Raw genomic sequence first — 19496 nt, 5'->3', positions numbered from 1 at the left:
GGAATATGTGAGTAATAGCTGCAATTGTTTTACAACCCACGAGAGTAAAAGAGACTTTTAATAAATGCAATGAATCTGTTGATATTTTATATTCATAATAAAAATGCCCATAGGTGTAGGAATATAGCAATTGCGCTATTGCTTATACTATATATAAAGGGAAGGTGAATAGGGGTAAGAAAGGTAAGTGGTATAGTGTGTTGGTTCCTTGTTTCTTTGTAATTTGGTTCAACGGACCCGTTAAAATGAGAATCCTTCATAGTTTCAAGACATTTTATTGTATTTGTGATGATATATTATCATCAGAATTTTTTTCAGCAACAACTTTTCAATGTTCCGTAAGCCACAGAAAATGAAAGGTATTTCTCACCAAAGAATCCTGCTGACAGCGTTTGTTTCATCCTTCAGTCATTTCTGGCATTTTTTTAAAAGTGTTGCAGGGGCCAATGAAACGGTAGCAGCGACAGTGAGGTAACTCTACCCATGCTTCACTGTGAAAGACTATGTGTGCCATTTGAAGCATGAAATCATCCTTCAGTGGTCCATGGCAATGATGAAACAAGGTCAATTATTGACTTGCCCTCTTTATTGACACGAAAATATTTTGTTCTGTTAACAGAAACCAGTTGTTCTTCTATTGCGTGTACGACAACTGATTCTGGGACCTGTGTTATTAAACCACATCCCACTGTAACAACAACCACGTATGTCAACAAATCAAGCAGTACCGAAATCTTATTGATTATACTTTAACTGTGGGATAAGCAGTTGCGAGCTGCTTTGCCAAATCCCTTAGCATGTAGTGCACATTAGAAAGGGAACGCTAATCAATAACAAGCTTGTTGGAGGTAGAGAGGCTTGCAGGGAATACAAGATACATAGTGGAGCTAGATGAATCAGACCCATCACTTCATACATAGCCAGTGAAATAGGGCTGTGCTGTTCCACTTCTACACTGCTCTTCTTACCTTTATCAGTGTTGATGTGGATGTGAGAGAGAGAGAAAAAGAGAGAGAGAGACAGAGAGACAGAGAGAGAGAAAGACCCACATCACGGTACAGAAGAAAGAGCCTGGCAGGTGTGAAGCGACTCAGCCATCATTCATGTGAATGTTTTGAGGCTGAAGCAAAGAGAAAACCCTGAGATGTGAAAATTGCTGCATTATGGCCAGCCAGAGCTGTGGAAGCTACTGTATGCTGGGTACTGTATAAATCCACATCATGCTACCCAACGCATTTTTTTGACAGTTGGACTTCAATAAGCTGCCAGGCCCACATCGTTTCCGCCGATTTACCGAGCGAATTGAATACACTTACATTTAATCTCCTGCAGTCAGGATTTCGAGCTATACCAGTCTTGCTGTTCCTCACGTTTGTCTTTAAGCCAGTGAGGAGAGCAAATACATTCCAAAGACAAAATAGCCTATGCACCAAAATAAAGCCAAAAATGCTAAGTAACTTGAGGATAACATGTGAGAAAATTCCTAAACGAGCAATCTCGGATCTTCACATGTGAGACAATATTTAAGTCTTTGGCTCCCTTCAAAGGAACAGTCTCAATCACTGCCTTTCTTATTTGCTCTGCCAATATCTGTCGACCACACTCTAACTCCAGACCACTTCCAATTTTCCACTTGCTGAACTTGGAACATTTTTCTGTCATGTTTGTGTCTTTCCAGTGCCAGACAGAGTAATGTCAAAACGTGAGAGTCAAAGTCCCTTTTGAATCACTTTCCCCAACAAGAGACTCGCTCCATTTATCCTCTCTGTCACGTCACTGAAGGCAGGTGGGAGATAACTGTTTGCACGAATAACAATGTAAATCGCAAACAAATTATGAACTACTGATTATAATTTGTTTGAAATAATTGGAGACATTGTACGGATCCAAATTCGTAGTCCATTTACTGAGTCTATGTATGTATTTTTACAATGACATGAGCAGACTTGAATCATCTGAATCACAATGGGCACAATCTATTTGGGTGATAAATGTAAACAGCAAGTGGTACTTCCGATCTAACAGAAAAAGGCTTAACCCGTTTACGTCAACAACTTACATTTATTTCACCTTCATAAACATCATTGGGGATGTATCATGAGAGATAGTAAACAAGCCTGGCGCCCTAGGGGAATGTCAGTGTATAATATATCCCTTGGTAACACCTTCCTAGCGGTTGTGGCAAAAGTGTCAAGAAGTATAGAATCCTGCATAAGCATCACAGCCCACACAATATGTGCAACTGGGGTGTTGAGCTGAGTGCAGCAGACAATATGTGTACATATGTACAGATACACCCAACATGTCAATGTAGCAAACAGGAATAGAAACGTATCGAGATACATTACATGTTGTTCATGGTGCTCCTAACTATCAAATATGAACTGGAATCCAGGTATACTGTTTTTTTCTCTGTGTATCCTTGTGTGACCGTGTCTGCTTTTGAATGTATTTGTATTGTACCCTATCTCTATTGTTTTGTTTTTGTTTAGCACTTTGTGAGGCTTGGTTTGAAACAACAATACAGGCTTACTTTCTCAAGATTTCCTTTGCTCATCTGTATGGATTTGTCTGTGTGCCAAGAGCAGCACGCACAACTCAAAGGTGGAATGATAAGTGAAAACATGTAACGTAAAAGGGTTTATTCAAATGAAGTAAGGAAAAACAAATAGCTGTTTTTGTCTTTTTTTGTCTTAGGCCTTGCGAGATCCTAGAACCGTGTCTATTTCTAGCACAAAGTCACTCCATTGCCAACTGTTTTTTTTTGTCAACAAGATAAACATGGATACTTGATTAAAAATTCACATCGAGAAAGCAATAATACAAAAACTGTACGCAAACATTATAATTAATCACTCTCCAATATTTCCACTTTCCAGTAGATGCATTTAAGTCTGCAACAAAGATGAATGTTCAATGCAATTAAAGCAGGTGGGTCCGTTAAAGAAGTCTACATTTATCTATACGTTAATAAGGAAGTTGCTGTTGTTCACAGATGTGTAACACAATGTAAAACTGTATATGTGAGATACATCTGCATCAAGAGTTTAGTAAGCAATAGTTCCCCTATAGAAACCAATTGTTGGTGGTAAAAATGCTGAATTGTATAGCTACTATTAATTTGAACCAGTAGAAAAAGTAGATTTCGCACAATACGTCTCATTATTTTTTTTTAAATCAAGCTTTCACATTTTAGAGCTGATTAATTGATTAAACAAGAAAACAATGGCCAGATAAATCAACAATGTTAACAAGTGTTAGCTGCAGCGCTACTCATCGGTGGTGTGAAGGTGATTAATGGGCTCTGGAAATGGGAATGAGTTGTTGTGCTGGTGTTCCTTCTCAGTCCCTATTCAGGCACCAGCAGTCATTGCAGCTTTGCAGCGTCAAGTTCTAAAAGGGCATCTGTCAGTTTCTCTCATGCCTCTTAAGTGCTGCGAATAAATCGGACTGTACCGGCTCCACTCAAACTGGAGGTCTGCCACCCACTGTGGTTGAAAGACACCGGCATTATGCTCCGTGACTGCACGCCTGCCATTTCAGTCAACACACCCGTTCTTTGTTGAATCTATTCTCAGTCCTCTTCCAGTAGAAGTGAAAGAGCTAGACATCCCTAATGGCTGAAATAGGGGCAATATGTTCTTTTTTATTTATTTTGTAGGAACATGTTACATCTAGTCAGTATGTGATGCCTACAAACCGAAAAAGGAAGAAAAATATAAAACTAACGGTAAAAGGAATAGACCATCTCCACTCAAAATAAAAGGTGGAGAAACCATTGCCTGAAACTGGAGCATATCCCACTAAGATGGGGAAATGTATCACGTTTAATGGATGAACTGACCCAAATTCCTTTAGCCCATGCATGCTGTATGCAGGGGATAGGACTGCTGGTTCTACCAATACAGTACACTATATGTAGATGAAGATAGAGTCTAATCTGGTGTTGTCACCTAATTCCCTAAGGCAGTGTTCTCCTGCTTCCTCTCTGTCTCAGATATCTGTAATTACTTCACCTCAACAATGACCTTATCTGCTGATAGAAGCGCCTGTCCTTTTCTGATAAGACATAACTACTGTAGAGCTGCAGATAATATATTTGGGAGGGTAGGGGGGCGGAAAAAAAGCAAGACATGGAAAGGCTGGTAAGGCTGTGTAAGTAGTTGTATGCTTGTGTGTTTTTGGTACGTGTGCATCCCCTGGGTCTGCTTGATGCATAGAACTCCTCCTCCTTAATGCCACCTGGGGACCTATCTAGGGCGTCTGCTAGCATGAGGTGGGTTGGACCATGCTGAGCTCTACACAGGGAATCTACAGTAATGACACACTCCATCACACCTTACACAAGCTCATAGAGAAACCTCAGACACAAGATGGCAGTTAGGGAGGAGTAACAGGCTGAAATCTGCTCCTTAAAACTAAGTCAAATACTTGAGCAGCAGGATGGTGGAGGCTGACAGTGTCTATCTGGCAGATTATGACCCAAGCATACAGACACATTCATTAATAGCACAGGATGTTCTGGCAACTGTTGAAAAAGACCAGGTATGGTGAAAATGACTGATTAATGCAAGGCAGAAATAATAATAAAAAAAAAAAAATTGAAAATAAAGTGTGTCCTGGTTCCCGGCCTAAGTGATCTAACCACCATGTATCCAGTTTGAAATCGGTTCTGGATCCTTGCTGTACTATGTCACCCTTCATCCAAGTATCGCTATTTTGGTGAGCAAGATTTAGATAAGTGTCTTGCTTAGTGACACTTAAGGCACTTTTATATAGTAGTCTATAAAGCAAAGCCAAAAAAAATAAGACTTGACATTTTCAACCAGAAATGCAAAATGCAAAAATGTTTTGCTGGTTAGGTTGGTCTTTAATGTTGGATGCATCTGTTTTTTTATTGATGCTACTAGAGGAGAAAATAGGATTGATGTTGAAAGCATTGGAAAGAAAAGAAAAGCTCCAATCTGCTAAACACCAGATTTAATCATATTATGATTACCATTTTACAAGTTCATGCCTCAAATTAATGTTGAGGTGATGAGTGGAACCTGATTGAATAAATACGGTTAACAGTTGCATCATGGAAATGGCAGGATGATTAAAAATTATAGGGAGATGTTAGAGGTCTGCCTGTGCAGCCTTAACTCACACGAGGAACACATTACAGAAAAATCAATTAAAAGAGAAAAAAAATCCCTACTCATTGACATTTAAAAATGTCCTTCATTAGGCTGGCTATGGAAGGAGGACAGTAATTACTGAGGTCTGTACTGAGCTTCTGCACTGGAACTGCAGCCACGCATTGATCTGAATGTGGGCCATTCTGCTGGGGTTGCCAAATTGATTAGAGACCCAAGGGCCACATATCATTTCCTCTGGGCATTGATTGCACTATGTCCTGTGTGCAGATGTCACAACCATTCGGTCAGACAAAATTTCTTCTCAATCGGACAAACCAACTGTATCTGGAACCCAAACGCTTGCCAAGGACATAGGTGTCAAGACAGCATCGTGTGGCATTATTAACCTGATTTCAACTCATTATCATTCTTCGCGCAGCGGACTCTTATTAGCCGGGGCGTCAATGATCAGGTAATGAAGTAATGAATGCTTGCTGCTCGGCTGGGCAGCACCCACTCTGCCCTTCACAGAAAATTAAAACGTTACACCTGAATTTATCATTTTTGGGTAACATGTCTAGTTCTTCACGCATGGCTTGACTAAAACCCTGCCCCTGAATATCACTAAATCTTATAACATTTATATATTAAAAAAAAACATAAAGTTGCATTTTGAAATAATGAAGAAAACTGTGCTCCAATAATGTGAAAAGGCATGTGGAGAAAGAAGACAAAAGACCAAGAAAGAACAATGCAGGGGAAAGCTACAGCGTTATCAGATGTACTGTAGTTTAGCTTCATTGCAACTTCATCATTATTCTAATGTTCCATTCCAGTCTAGCAGCCTTGTTCTTGTCCTAATGATAGTTTTGGCCGGGCTGATGAGCTGCTTAGCAGGTAAGAATAAAAAAAAATAGACCACCTTCCAGCTCACTGACTTCTCTAATGAGCAAAAGCAGGATGTCATTTTCTGGCTGCTGGACGAAAAAGCTGGTACGTGTCGTTATCGTTATGAGATCTTTAAAGGTATCTCCCCCCCCCCCCACCACTCCATTAGCCAAGTGAATAATGAAACAGACAATATTCCATAACCTACATCAAACCGTAATGCAGGGACTTCAGGGGAGTAGAAAATGGGATCTATTGTATTTCAGATGATTGTAAGGCTCAAACTGCAATCATTCCACTTCTTGACATAAATGTGAGCATTAACAGCTTTGGTGGTAACTGTATAATGAGTACAATGGAAGAAAAAAAAGAAGAAGAAAAATTGCAGCATGGACAAAAAAAACAGAAAGGCATTCAATTCCTCACAATGAGCGGAACTATATGGAGCAGACAGCTAGAAATAGAGGACCCTGCATTTGAAAGATCATGGACGACAAACGTTTATTTTCCTGAGGCCAATCCCAACCCTAGACAAACTGCTTTCTTAGGGCTGAACCTAAAGATAACTTTCATTATCAATTAACACCTTGATAATACAAATGTGTGAAAAAGAGGAAACGATTCAGGAGGTAAAAAACAAAACAGGTGGGAGGTTATTCCTGATGAAACAGATAACAGTCCCACTTTCAGCATCAAAAGCAGATCATTCAGGCAATAACTCCATCTCAAACATTGAAGTCCCCGGATGATTCATGGGCGAAATGAGATGAATAATGTGGAATTAAATAGTCAAGCATCTGGTTTAATTCAGGCCACGTAAACACTTCTTCATTACCATGTTCTCATGCTGTTCGAGCATCTGCTCCTCTAACTGTAACCGAACCAAGTGTCCACTGGTATCAATCATTATCAATCACAATGCTAACCGGCGCCTCCCTCCAATGCTTCCTTTAAGCTGTATAATTAAAAACTAGTCAAATGTCTTCAACCGGGCAGATTTGCTTGTTTGAAACTACCTGTGGTCTCTGGGGCTAAATCTAATTAGAGATTATATTTCAAATTGCCAAAGGATAGATATGATGGATGTTTTTTTTTCAGGATAATTATCTGGTCCATGAAAATCAGATAAATATATGAGACAGACAAAATACAGAGTGGCTACAGCACCACCCTTATGACAAAATGCATATACACCGTGTTCCAAATTATTATGCAAATTTGAATGAAGTGTCATAAACAATAAATGTTTTGTTTTTCAATAAAACTAATGTATGATATTGTGTCTCAAGGCACCTTGGATCATTGGAATCAATCTCATACACCTGTGATAATTAGTTTGCCAGGTGTATCCCAATCCAAGGAAATCTACTTAAGAAGGACGTTCCACATTATTAAGCAGGCCACATGTTTCAAGCAATATGGGAAAGAAAAAGGATCTCTCTGCTGCCGAAAAGCGTCAAATAGTGCAATACCTTGGACAAGGTATGAAAACAATAGATATTTCAAAGAAACTGAAGCGTGATCATCGTACTGTGAAGAGATTTGTGGCTGATTCAGAGCACAGACGGGTTCGTGCAGATAAAGGCATAATGAGGAAGATTTCTGCCAGACAAATTAATCGGATAAAGAGAGCAGCTGCTAAAATGCTGTTACAGAGCAGCACACAGGTATTTGAAGCCGCTGGTGCCTCTGGAGTCCCACGAACCTCAAGGTGTAGGATCCTCCAGAGGTTTGCAGCCACCCGCAAACAGTCTGTTTTCAAACAGTCTTGTTTACTGATGAGTGCCGTGCAACCCTGGATGGTCCAGATGGATGGAGTAGTGGATGGTTGGTGAATGGCCACCATGTCCCAACAAGGCTGCGACGTCAGCAAGGAGGTGGTGGAGTAATGTTTTGGGCCGGATCATGAATCATGGGTAGAGAGCTGGTAGGGTCCCTGACGGTGTGAAAATGACCTCTGCAAAGTATGTTGAGTTTCTAAAGAAACTCTCCAAAAACTCACAAGTTCAATGGATGCAAGAATTGTGAAGGTGATATCAAAGAAGGGGTCCTATGTTAACATGTAACTTGGCCTGTTAAGATGTTTTTGATTGAAATGGCTTTTGATTTCACTAAATATGACCTTCACATCCAGCAAATTCAACAAATGGCCATTTTTAGTTCTTTACAACCTATAAAATGTTTTGAAACTCTGTTGTGCATAATAATTTGGAACAGTGCATTTTGAGTTTTTTATTTTTGAAAGAAAATACTGTTATCATTGGGAGGTTTGTTCAATAAAATGTGAATCATACTTTAACGGTAGATGACTTAAATTATACTAACTGTCATTTGCATCGACTACTTAGGAAAATCTGGGAAAAATATAATTTGCATAATAATTTGGAACGCACTGTATTAGCCTTACTGACATCAATGCTCTTGGTAAAGAAACACTTTCAATATTTTGTTCAGTATTTTGTTGAGTATGTTCCTATACTGTGATGTTTAGTTTAAATTTCGAGTCTCTGTGAAAAACATATTTTGAGAAGATTTTGAGAGTGGCTTGCTTTGTGTGGAAACCCTTTCCTTTGCTGCATGGAGGAGCCAACAATGAGAAACCAGTTACTTTCAACGGAACCTTGCTTGAAGGTTGTCTTTCATACCACATCTGAAAAATCACACACAGCATAGCCCTGGCTAAAATAGGTGTTGAATAAGATGGAAGCAGGAACTGAGCAGCGGTGAAAGAGGCAAAGGTCCACTGGGAAACACCAGCCAGTCTGCACAAGGAATGACCTTCTCTGGAGTAAGAGACATCCATGTGGTTGGAAGTGACAGGCAGAGTGAATGTCATTACTGCCATTTGCTTATTCAGGTCCAATGCAAATATCTGACTCTTGAGTGTGTGACGAGGGAGTATGTCCACAGTGGCTCCACTGAAGGTAATAGCACACAAATGTATGTAGGAGAGAATTGATCTAAATAAGCAGAGTATGTTCCAATAAAATGTATCTGAAAGGTGGAAGAGGAAAGGACTGGAAAAGTAATTCACTTTGTATGAGGGGACATGCTGCAGCCATCTTCTGATGAATAGCAAAATGTATAGCCAAATGCTTACCTTTAAAAAGGGAATGAGATGCCAAATCATCCAAAATGTGTCAAGATATTGTCTTATCAACTGTGTCTGACAGTTATATAAAAATACATATACTGCTGTCGTTAAGATTCTTGAACATCTAAAGTACCTTATTATAGTTGGTGACAAAAAGTGGAAGTGATTATTACCTAAACAAACAATACATTTAGCTGTCAAATCAAATATATTCAATTGTGTTTGTTGTGCTTCTTTATTGACTTACTGGGCACAGTGTGTCATATACAAGAGATGCACACCAAATCAACGTATCCCTTATTTTTATTAGCAACTAAGAAACCTTTTATTAAATAAAAATAGCTTAAGAATTCAAATAGTATGACATTGTACTAACTTATTTTGAAACAAACCCAATTAAAACCAGACAGTGGAAAATGATGAATTAGTGATTTCAATATTCAGATGATCATCCGAAATCTGAAGATAAATAGCACCTTCGATGTGGAGCTTACCACATATACCACCATAGGCTCAAGTCTATTGTGAGGTTAGTCAGTGGAACGAACATGAGTTTTCCACTGAAAACAGAGACATTAAAACCTAATTTACTTCTCAGACTATATAATTAGTTGTTTTCCTTGAGCTTGATTGATGAGGATTGATGAGGATAGATGAATCTGTATTCTGAAGCCCATACTGTGCAAAGGTTGCACGCTCATCAATAAACAGCTCCATTGACTAGTGACACTTTTTAAACTGTTTATCTACCTTCCTCCCAGTGCATACAGATCAAATTAAGAAATCAAGAGACTACTGGACTTCTTTGGATTGAAATTATGTCAAGGAACAATAACCATTCAGCTTTGCCACTGACAACCGTGTAACTGATCGGGATCATGTATAAGGGCGGCAGTTACTAGCAATGTTGTGCCTTTCAATAGGCTAAGCTAAACTGAGTTGAGCTGATGAGCTACGAGACAAATGGCAAAAGAAACACAAATCCACAGTGTTACACGAGACCAGGTGTGTCTCTGTCACGCTAGGAGTCTACAACACAAGTCAAGGCTGAAATACTGGGATCAAGCAGCCCTTATACCCATTCCTCCATGAGCAATCTATTGAATTAGTGACCCCTTCACTCTCAGGTCACTACTCAATAACTAAAAGCTGGTGATCACAGGGGAAAACTGTAGAGGAATCAAATGCTGGAGTAGCTTTTTCTGTCGTCAATGTTTTGAATGCAGTGTGGCCGACATTGCAAGTGTTCTGCAACAGAAAAGTGGTCCATTTTGCTTGCCCTTCAAGTCAAAAATCAACTTATTCACATTAGCAAGCTAACCAGAGCTGTTTTTAAAGTCTTTTAGACCAAATCAAGTTAAATTAAATCTTTCAGATTTCTACTTACTAGTGTTTTGTACATAAGTGTGACCATGAATAGTGTGTTACTCAAGTGTGTCTTGTGTCCAACTCTTAAGTCTACAGCTCTCAGATCAACATTTCATTTCTTGATTTAAGAGTTCATATTTTTACCTTTTTATTATAATAATCACTTCAGTGAAATTGTGGGCCTTTGGCTAACATTTATGGAAAAACTCCAACTACTGCGACATCTCAGCAAACCAAACTCGATAATGGCTGTATGGAGTTTCCTTTTAAGTTGGCTACAGGTTTTCACAAGCCCCACTTTCAAAAAGTGGAAAATCATGTACATGATGGAATAGAAGCACCAGAGGACTTACTGTGTTGTTAAAAAGACAGGATAGAGGTTACTGCTGAGAGACTTCATGGACAGATTAGTAAAATGTGTAGCAGCGACCCTATCTCCAAAATCTCTGCTATGAAGAGGTGAGCAACGTGGTACACCTGATAGGAAAAACAGTCAAATCTACAACAATAAGATACAGACTGAGAAATCATTTGGTTAATCCAGCCACAGTATATATTCTGTATAACTTAATATCCATAGTAAGGCTGCAACTATTATTTTCTTTATCACTTTATCTATTATTTTTCTCAACTTCATAATTCATCTATGGCCATTCGGTTTCACAAATTCTTTAGTCAACGAAATATCAAAATCTTCCCTATCAACGTTTCTCTAAAACAAGACGTTTCACTTGCTAATTCAGTCATTCTATAATCAGTGAGAATTGTAAAACTGACTGATTATTAATTTACTGTCATTTCATGTATATTTTTCTCTTCTGTCTACATACCTCTACACATCATCTAATGCACTTTAAGTAGCTTCTGTCTATTAAATGTGCGATGAAAATAAACTTGTATTGCTGTGCCTTGATAATTCATTGTATACAGTCACCTCAATCTGTTTAAGTCACAGTTCAGGTGTGAAACAGGCATCAATAAAACAAGAGCTATAAAGGCCAAAGAAACTCTACACGGTGAAAGTGTACACGTAGATGTGAGGATGGACTGCGCCCTCTCACATTTGCAGATACTTAATACCATTAAATGTGCCTTGAAATCAATAAAGTGCTGTAAAGTGCATTTATCAAACGGCTCTAAATCTAAAGGCTAATGGGACTGCCAATTTTCTTTCAATGGAGAAATCGTTCCCAACACTTAAGATGAGTAAGGCTTAAAGTGATTTAATGTGATATTACTTTTTTTTCTTTCTTTTTTTACTGCAGTTGTCATCAAGGCTATATTTAGTTGGTTGCTGTCAAAGTAGGGTGAGAGAACATCTAGTGGGGGGAACAAATACTATTGGATATCTAATTTCTAATTTTTTTAGCGGTTGGCTTCATTCGTTCTTCACTAAACCTTTACACAGAAAACGTGTGTGCAGAATCAGCATGCCAATAGAAAAAGAGAGAGAATCTGGCAACTTAATTTGTTACTAATCAAAATATAGCCCCCATATAAATTATCCTCATTAGTCATTAGAGCCCTCTGGGAAAGTCTGATTTTGACTGATTGTAAATATTCTGCTCACTGCAGTATTTATCAGCTTTCCCATAGCATTAAATTACAAGCTTTAGCTGTAGAATCAAGGATTAAAAACATGAAAGTACTACGTATATCCTACTGGGAAGTCAGTATCACATTAACAATATGTACAGTATAGTTTGCTTTTAGAAGATTTTATTGCAGCCCTTTAGACAATCCAACAAAGAAAACATTTGAACTACTTTTTGTATATTTTGCTGTAAGCTTAGGATTCTGTAAATACCCGGGCGGTGCTTGTGATGTGAAAGGTTTTGAGCAGATAATGCAGCGGTCATTACCCTTGAGATGAATTGAATTTGAGCCAAATGCTGTGTGTGGCAGATACGTAGTTAACCCATTGATGACGGCTGCTGCGCGATGCCACATTGGCTCTCCTGCCTGATGCTGCGTCGCGCAGCATTATTACTTTATCTAATTTTCATGGCATTCCCAGCATAGAATGCACTGTCATTGGTTCAAATACACATGAGGTGGGTTTTGTTGATTTTTTTAAGACCACGTGACCACCCAAAAGTTGTGTGGTTTGCCGAAAATCATGTCAATCAAAAAATAAATAAAAATAAAATAAAACAAAATAATAAAAAAAATACGCCAGCTATGTCAGCGACAGAACAGTTAGTGGCGTTTGGTGCGCAGAATCAAGGTCTACTATAGACTACTGACGAAAATCACACAACACATTGCATCTATTTATTAACAATATTTAATAATTTTCTAATTCATCTAATTTTGACGATTTTTAGAAATATTTGTTGGTTTGTAAGCGCTAAGGGAGCATGTTTAAATAAAACCTGTGAACCTTAACTTTTAAATGTATTTTATTTCATGTTTCTATGTGCTACACAGGCTTAGATATTAAGGTTTTGGTAGACTTGACAATTCGTACTATTTTTTCAGAAAACCCTCAGGCATTAAGGACATGCATCCTAGATTGCCATAGTCATTAATGGGTTAAACTTCTGCAAATTGCTGTAATTTATGGTACTTTTCACCAAAAGATCTAAGTGCATCCAGTTAAACATGTGATCATAACAGATGATAACTATACATGAGGCGGTTGACCTTTCTGTCAGAGCCAGTGCATCTAAGTGTGGGAGGGGCTTGGTAACCATGGTGACATTCACAACCAGGTGCCTCGCTTTCATCTCCCAATAAAAAGCTTGACAGAGCAGCTGTGCATAGAAAGCGTGTGCATTGGTAAATGAGAGGAAGTGAATTGCAGAGTGACTCGTGTAAAGTAAGCGGTACACAAGACCCTACCTGATTGCACTGCTTTCATTTGTCAACAACAAGGATTATAAAACAGATGCTTTATGTCGATTTCAGCAACAAAAAATGATTGTATTATCACTTCATCCCTGTAGCGTTTTTCCCTTGTTTAGTAATGTCTAGTCTCAGTTTTTACTTACCATAAAGTGTTAGCAATTAATAATTTAAACATTATCAAACAAAATGCATAAGATATTGCTGTCAGAAGATACTGATCGATTAAAAGGACTGACTGTCCAACAGAATAACACAGATAGCAAGTATTAGTTACAGATACTCTAAGAAACATAAAACTTTCTTCTCTTCAGAAGAACTGCAAGTAGGCAAAACACTTTCAATCCAATTTTACCCAATTATGCTTTGATCTTTTCTCCCAAATTGCACTCTCTCAAATAGCGTCACTGGATTCCCATCTGACAAGACATGACACTGCGGTGATAATTAATTGACAAGCCGCCAGCCTGATGGGGAATAAAAGGCGTCTGGGAAAAATCAATACTACATGGCAATCCTGCCGCACATCATACAGTGTTTAAGCCCACCAGAGGTCAAAGGGCATTGTACCTCCACGCAAATGTACACTTATTGTTCACAGTGCGTCCGTCTGGCATTGAGTAAAAAGGACAAGTGATGGCTTCCCGGCTCTTAGGAGGGATTGTGAGAAGCGACCAAGGATTGTCACAGCTGAAGTGCATGTTTATAGATCAGCTCTGACTGAATGCTGCTTTAGAAAAAGGGCCTTCGCTGCTCACAATCGATGAGACGATTATATCATTGTAACCTTCCACTTCATTATGAGTGCGCCTGTGTGTGTGTCTCTGTGTCTGTCTGTGTGTGTGTGTGTGTGTGTGTGTGTGTGTGTGTATTAATTTGTCCTTGGATGTTCATCCTCAGCAGTGTTAACATCCTGTCATCCACACTAAAGACAGTAGCGAACCAATATTTACCTTGATAAACACCGACAGCTCATTAGAAGTGTCACTTTATAGGAGCTTAATAAAAATAAATGGACATGCCCACTGGTGGCAACGGTATTGAGGTGTGTGTGTGTGTGTTACCTGTTACAGTCGACATGCAGCAGGAGGTGGGAGGCGCTGATGGTGAGCGCGATCTTGTGCCACTGGCCGTCAGCGAGGCGGTAGGGGAAGGACTCGGAGCGTGGCTTGCCTTTGAAGCGGTAGTGATAGCGGATCTCCTCTCTCACCCCACTGCTCTCCAGCTCAAAGTAACTGCAGGGGAAGAGAGGATGAAGAAATATCTTAACTATAAAACTCAGACGAGAGCAATATGGGTACCAGGTCCTACTTGAAGATGATAGACAAATTATTCACTCAACCTTTTTTCTGAGACTAGAAAAATACTCATATTTTATAAATGCAATTATTTATTTGACTATGAAGGGTCAGATTCGAAATGGGTCTGCTGCGATGAGGACTGAGCCTTTAGGGGGATGCTCTAACCACTACACCACAAATGCCCCTGGCCCTGATTAAGTTATAATGCAACAAACATACATGCATCTCCAAGACAATTTACACCAACAGTAAAACTAAACAACTTAGTGTGCGTCACACTAACGGCACGAATACCCCAAGCCCAACCTCATATTTGGGTTTCACTGCTAGCGAAGGAAAAATATATTTTCACAATATTAAATGAAATTTGGTCTCAGACAATTTATATGCAGCTGTGGTCTGGGCCAAACCCCAGTCATATTGGCAGAAAACAATGATATGCAGATCTGAAATGTATTTAAATGACCACACTGTCATCCTAACCTCTGAATACAAACACTTTCATTTTGTTATGCAGTTGACAAGCACTAATGTGTGTACACAAAAAGGACCAGGTGTTGATTATTTAACGAACAGCTACTGATTGCTAAACTTTGGGTAAAAAGATTTCTGTCTGATTGGAACAAGAAAGAGATCTCCCTCTCAGTTTCCCCCACAATTCTCACTTTGCAGTGTGTCTGCAGGCGCAGCCAGCCACAGCACCATGAGCGCACTCTCTCCAGCCTCATCTGACACGCTAAATTAAGAGCCAGCGAGCCGCAGGCAACCAGTCATGACATTTCAGCTTCCCTTCGGCTGCAAATGACCCCAACACTGGAACCCCTGGCCCCTCAGGACACACACATTCACACACACTAAATATACTTTATGTCACACAGCTCTCCAATATTCCTAAGCTAGCCTTTCCCAATATATTCAGACTCAGACACAATAGCAGAGAGACTGGCACACATACAGTACACGCACGGATCAAGCCCATTACAATACTAAAGCTCAGCAGCTCTCATGCATATTTATGGTGCGAAGAGAGTGGACCCACTCCAGAGAATATCAATCAGGGCTGTGGGGCAGCACATTTATCCATCTCCTTGTTTGGAAAATGAATGAAACTGAGAAGAACTCATGACAACACAAGACAAACAAAATGCCAAACACATTATAGGATCAAGTATCTAGACACACTGACCAGGCACACTTTAGAGTTGATGTCCATTGCCTGCAGCCAAAAGACATGACATGATGATTTACGCACTACAATACAGCCTCTGCTCATTTATAATAACACTGTTTCCCCCATATTAATTGCAGAGATCTGTGAAGGCATACAGTTCTACGTAAAAAGGCCCGTGGGGCAAATAATATGATGCAAACAAATCATTTTAAAAGCTTGGAAGCACCCCAAAAACAGTTTAGCCAAATTAGAAACCACCTTAATTTGGAGGAAAAAACAAAGTGCAGTTATTAATCCACTACACAGGGATATTGTGTGTGCATATTTACTCTTAGCAAAGTGGGTCAAAGTTGGAACAAAAAGGTTGGTCGATAAACTTTAATGGATGCTTACAAGTGTTGGCGCTAATTTTAAAGTCAATTCCATAATTTTCTCTTTCATATAATATAATCAACATCTTGTAAACCTATAGGTTTGTTTAAAGCTTTCCTGTTCTCTTTTTCATGTTGTAGGAGCTAAGGTATTGCAGCACCTTGGTGACTGCAGTATTATTATTGAAATTCTTACACACACACAGTACATACAATACAATGCAAATGTATTTAACTTGAAACCAATTTGTCATGCTTTTCAAAAATGGATCACCATTATACCACCACATTCCAACATAAACAGAATGAAGAGAGTGTGTGTGTGTGTGTGTGTGTGTGTGTGTGTGTGTGTGTGTGTGTGTGTGTGTGTGTGTGTGTGTGTGTGTGTGTGTGTGTGTGTGTGTGTGTGTGTGTGTGTGTGTGTGTGTGTGTGTGTGTGTGTGTGTGTGTGTGTGTGTGTGTGTCCGTCCGTGCATGCAAGCAAGACAGGACTTTAATGTAGTTACTGTATGGCTGTCATCATTCTAAAAGTAGATAAATACATCACTCTGTGGCACCGACATGACAGCTTGTCTCCATCATGCAGCAGGAGACAGAGCCGCTGATACTTGTCCACTGGAGGAAAAATCATTTGCGTAAATGGAGAATGAGAGCTCTCCAGTCTGGGCTCTCTCCACTGATGGGAGCCTCCTCGGGGCTTCCAGAGAGAATCACTGAATGAGCAGAAACACCGTTATCCTGATTCGACTCATGAAATAATCATCAAAGGCATTAACTCCACTTCACAGCAAGCAGCGTTTATTTTACGAAGCATTTAGTGGTAGCTATTGTATCCCCACATTAGAGCATATTAAATGAAGGGGGATAATCTTTTGGCAGGCAGTCCATTTGTAACCAATGGTGAAGTAGGTTGACAGACACTTGAAAGGACATATCAGTTGTGGTGCTTCTCTCTAAAAAACATAAACAATAGAGCCTTGTCTGCATTTTAAAAGCTTTATGTTGATGAGCCTTTCATAACTGGAATTTTACAAGGCTTTTTTGTTAATAATGGCATTTAATAGACCCAGATTGTGAGAGCCATGTTTGCGTATCTAAGAAAACTGAAACATTTGGCTAGCGGTTGTATTGGGAGACTAATCAGGATTATTGCTGCAGGGGGCACACTGCTGTGCTGCAGTGGGAGCATCCTTTCAAAAGCTCTGTTGTCCAATTGTGATGCTTTTGGTCTATGAATGGGGACTTCAGAGGACAAAAACCTTGAACTGGAACACAGCTTTAGATTCTCTTCTTATTTCTAGTCAGAAAGAATACAATTGGCTAAGAAAGGAAAACATGTTTCAGGGTTCTCTGCAATGTTATATATTCATAGCTGCTACATATTAAACATACAGATAATAGCATAATAGCTGCCATATTCTCTGTATGGGCTTCACAGTAGTGAATTAAGCTTCCCAGCAACAATCACACACTATAAAAAGACTTTTTCGGGTATCTCAAAAACCGTTGCTAGCTTTTATAAATCTCTCTTTTCCATTCCCAGTTTCAGATATCTGGTTCATGCTTTCTACGTGGGTTGACTGTAAGTCCCATGAAGGGAATTGCAATAAGTGCAAACAAACCCTTCATCCTAAAATGAATGCACATAGTATAATCAATGGAAATGAAAAGAGTTGCTCTAGGCAACAGGAAATGTGTTGTCAATGTGACACATTCAGTTACAGAACCCTTCACCTAAAGCTATGTGGATCTTCCAGGAAAACATATATTTTATAAAACCCTTATTTGCATGGGTTCCATACCAGTGACAACTAAGAAGCTTCAGGTTATGAGAGAGCAAAATGTGAAAGAATTTTGCTACTGCATAGACACAGCAACAACTTCAAGCGGCACACTGACAACATTCAATACTGTGCGGACCATAGGGGAGAACGGGGTAATTTGTCACATGGATTGGATGTCACATTCGTTATATCTCGCCACCAGAGCGCGCTAGCTCTGAAATGTTGATATAAAAAAGGTCCAGAATTGGGATCAGAGGTCACATACATAGACTTCCTTGGAGGAAGACGGCTGCATTTCAGGTGAGAGGATGTTTTGTGTTTTTCATGTCAAATTCAAAATATGTTGCTTCTCAGTATTTTTCTTCTAGGCTTTTACACAATGGGTTTATAACAAAACACTTGTTACCCTCAGAAAGTGTGAAGGGTAAACTATAGTTTAGATTGTGGTTAGCAAGCTAATTAGTTGTCAGATGGTTGTTGGCCTTGATGCTAGCAAGAAATTCAAGTTGGGGTTGGTTGTCAAATTTTTTGGGGGGTTGGTTGTCACATGTTATCTCAAGGCTGCAGCCAGAAAAGGAACCCAATAACGAAAGAAATTGTCAAGCTGTATCCTCACTGACACCCCAGAGAAGGAAAGAATAGAGCAGGAAAAGGCAGCTAGCAAGCAAAAGAAAAAAGGGCAACAAAATCAAAACAACCCAGTGCATCCCAAACTAGACCAGCTGCCAAGGCTACAGAACGTTATGTAGGCCTATTTGTCAACTTGACAATGCAATTAAACATTCAAATTTGGTTCTGCCTCTTTGCCTTCTTTTTAAGATTTTTCCCATTAAGATAACATTGTGACAAACAACCCCATAGTGTGTGACAACCGACCCCTTGATGGGGTTGGTTGTCACAATGTGTCAGAGTGTCTTTGATGGTAAATTACTTCTTCATTACAATAAGTTGGAAAAAAAGAGAGACACACATTTCTAGCCAACACCTTAAGCTTCAATTTAATGTAGGAATGGCTATTGACAGATGTTTTGGTGATGAGCAATTCTCACTAGAGTAAAAAGTGTGCCTACTTACCCCGTTCTCCCCTATCGCATAGAGTAGTGGGCAAACTGTACTGTACGCATATCTTAAAAAATATATCTTCAGCATGAGTGAATCATGTCATTAGGTACGACATGAAGTGTGAGTGGTTCATGGCTATAGTGGTCAGGTCACCTTTCCTTTTACACAAACACTGTTTTTCTAATGATTAATTATACATTGGTGCAAAAAAGCACATAAAGCACAATACACACAAAGATATACAGCGGCCACACATTATATGAATAATGTATATTGTATATACACGTGTTTGTACAGATGTTGTTATTGTGAACCAATAAATTATGAGCTTTTTTTCTTTTTTACCTTAACACAGTATCCAGTCTTTTTGCTTAGCTAGACCAGCCATCTGTTGGCTGTAGCTTAATATTTAATGGACAGATATGACAGTGGTATCAATCTACTCATATAACTCCATCAGGAAGCAAATAGAGGCCTCACTGTTCCTCAA

The 19496-nt window shown here is 39.2% G+C and overlaps 1 protein-coding gene across 1 annotated transcript in view; it reads right to left on the bottom strand.

Moving 5' to 3' along the window:
• The window catches only part of LOC307270509 (protein kinase C-binding protein NELL1-like), a gene marked incomplete at its 3' end in the record, with an annotated part of 185522 nt that overhangs the window by 127450 nt on the left and 38576 nt on the right, over positions 1–19496 (bottom strand). The window contains exon 4 of the mRNA XM_080053488.1: positions 14382–14552. Within this exon, the coding sequence (XP_079909614.1) occupies positions 14382–14552 (171 nt within the window). The remainder of the gene's footprint in view (positions 1–14381; positions 14553–19496) is intronic.

Source organism: Ammodytes marinus (assembly GCF_949987685.1).
Source record: "Ammodytes marinus genome assembly, chromosome: 1".
NCBI classification, from domain to species: domain Eukaryota; kingdom Metazoa; phylum Chordata; class Actinopteri; order Uranoscopiformes; family Ammodytidae; genus Ammodytes; species Ammodytes marinus.
The sequence above is the reverse complement of the archived record's forward strand: the minus strand, read 5'-3'. Positions and strand labels throughout refer to the sequence as shown.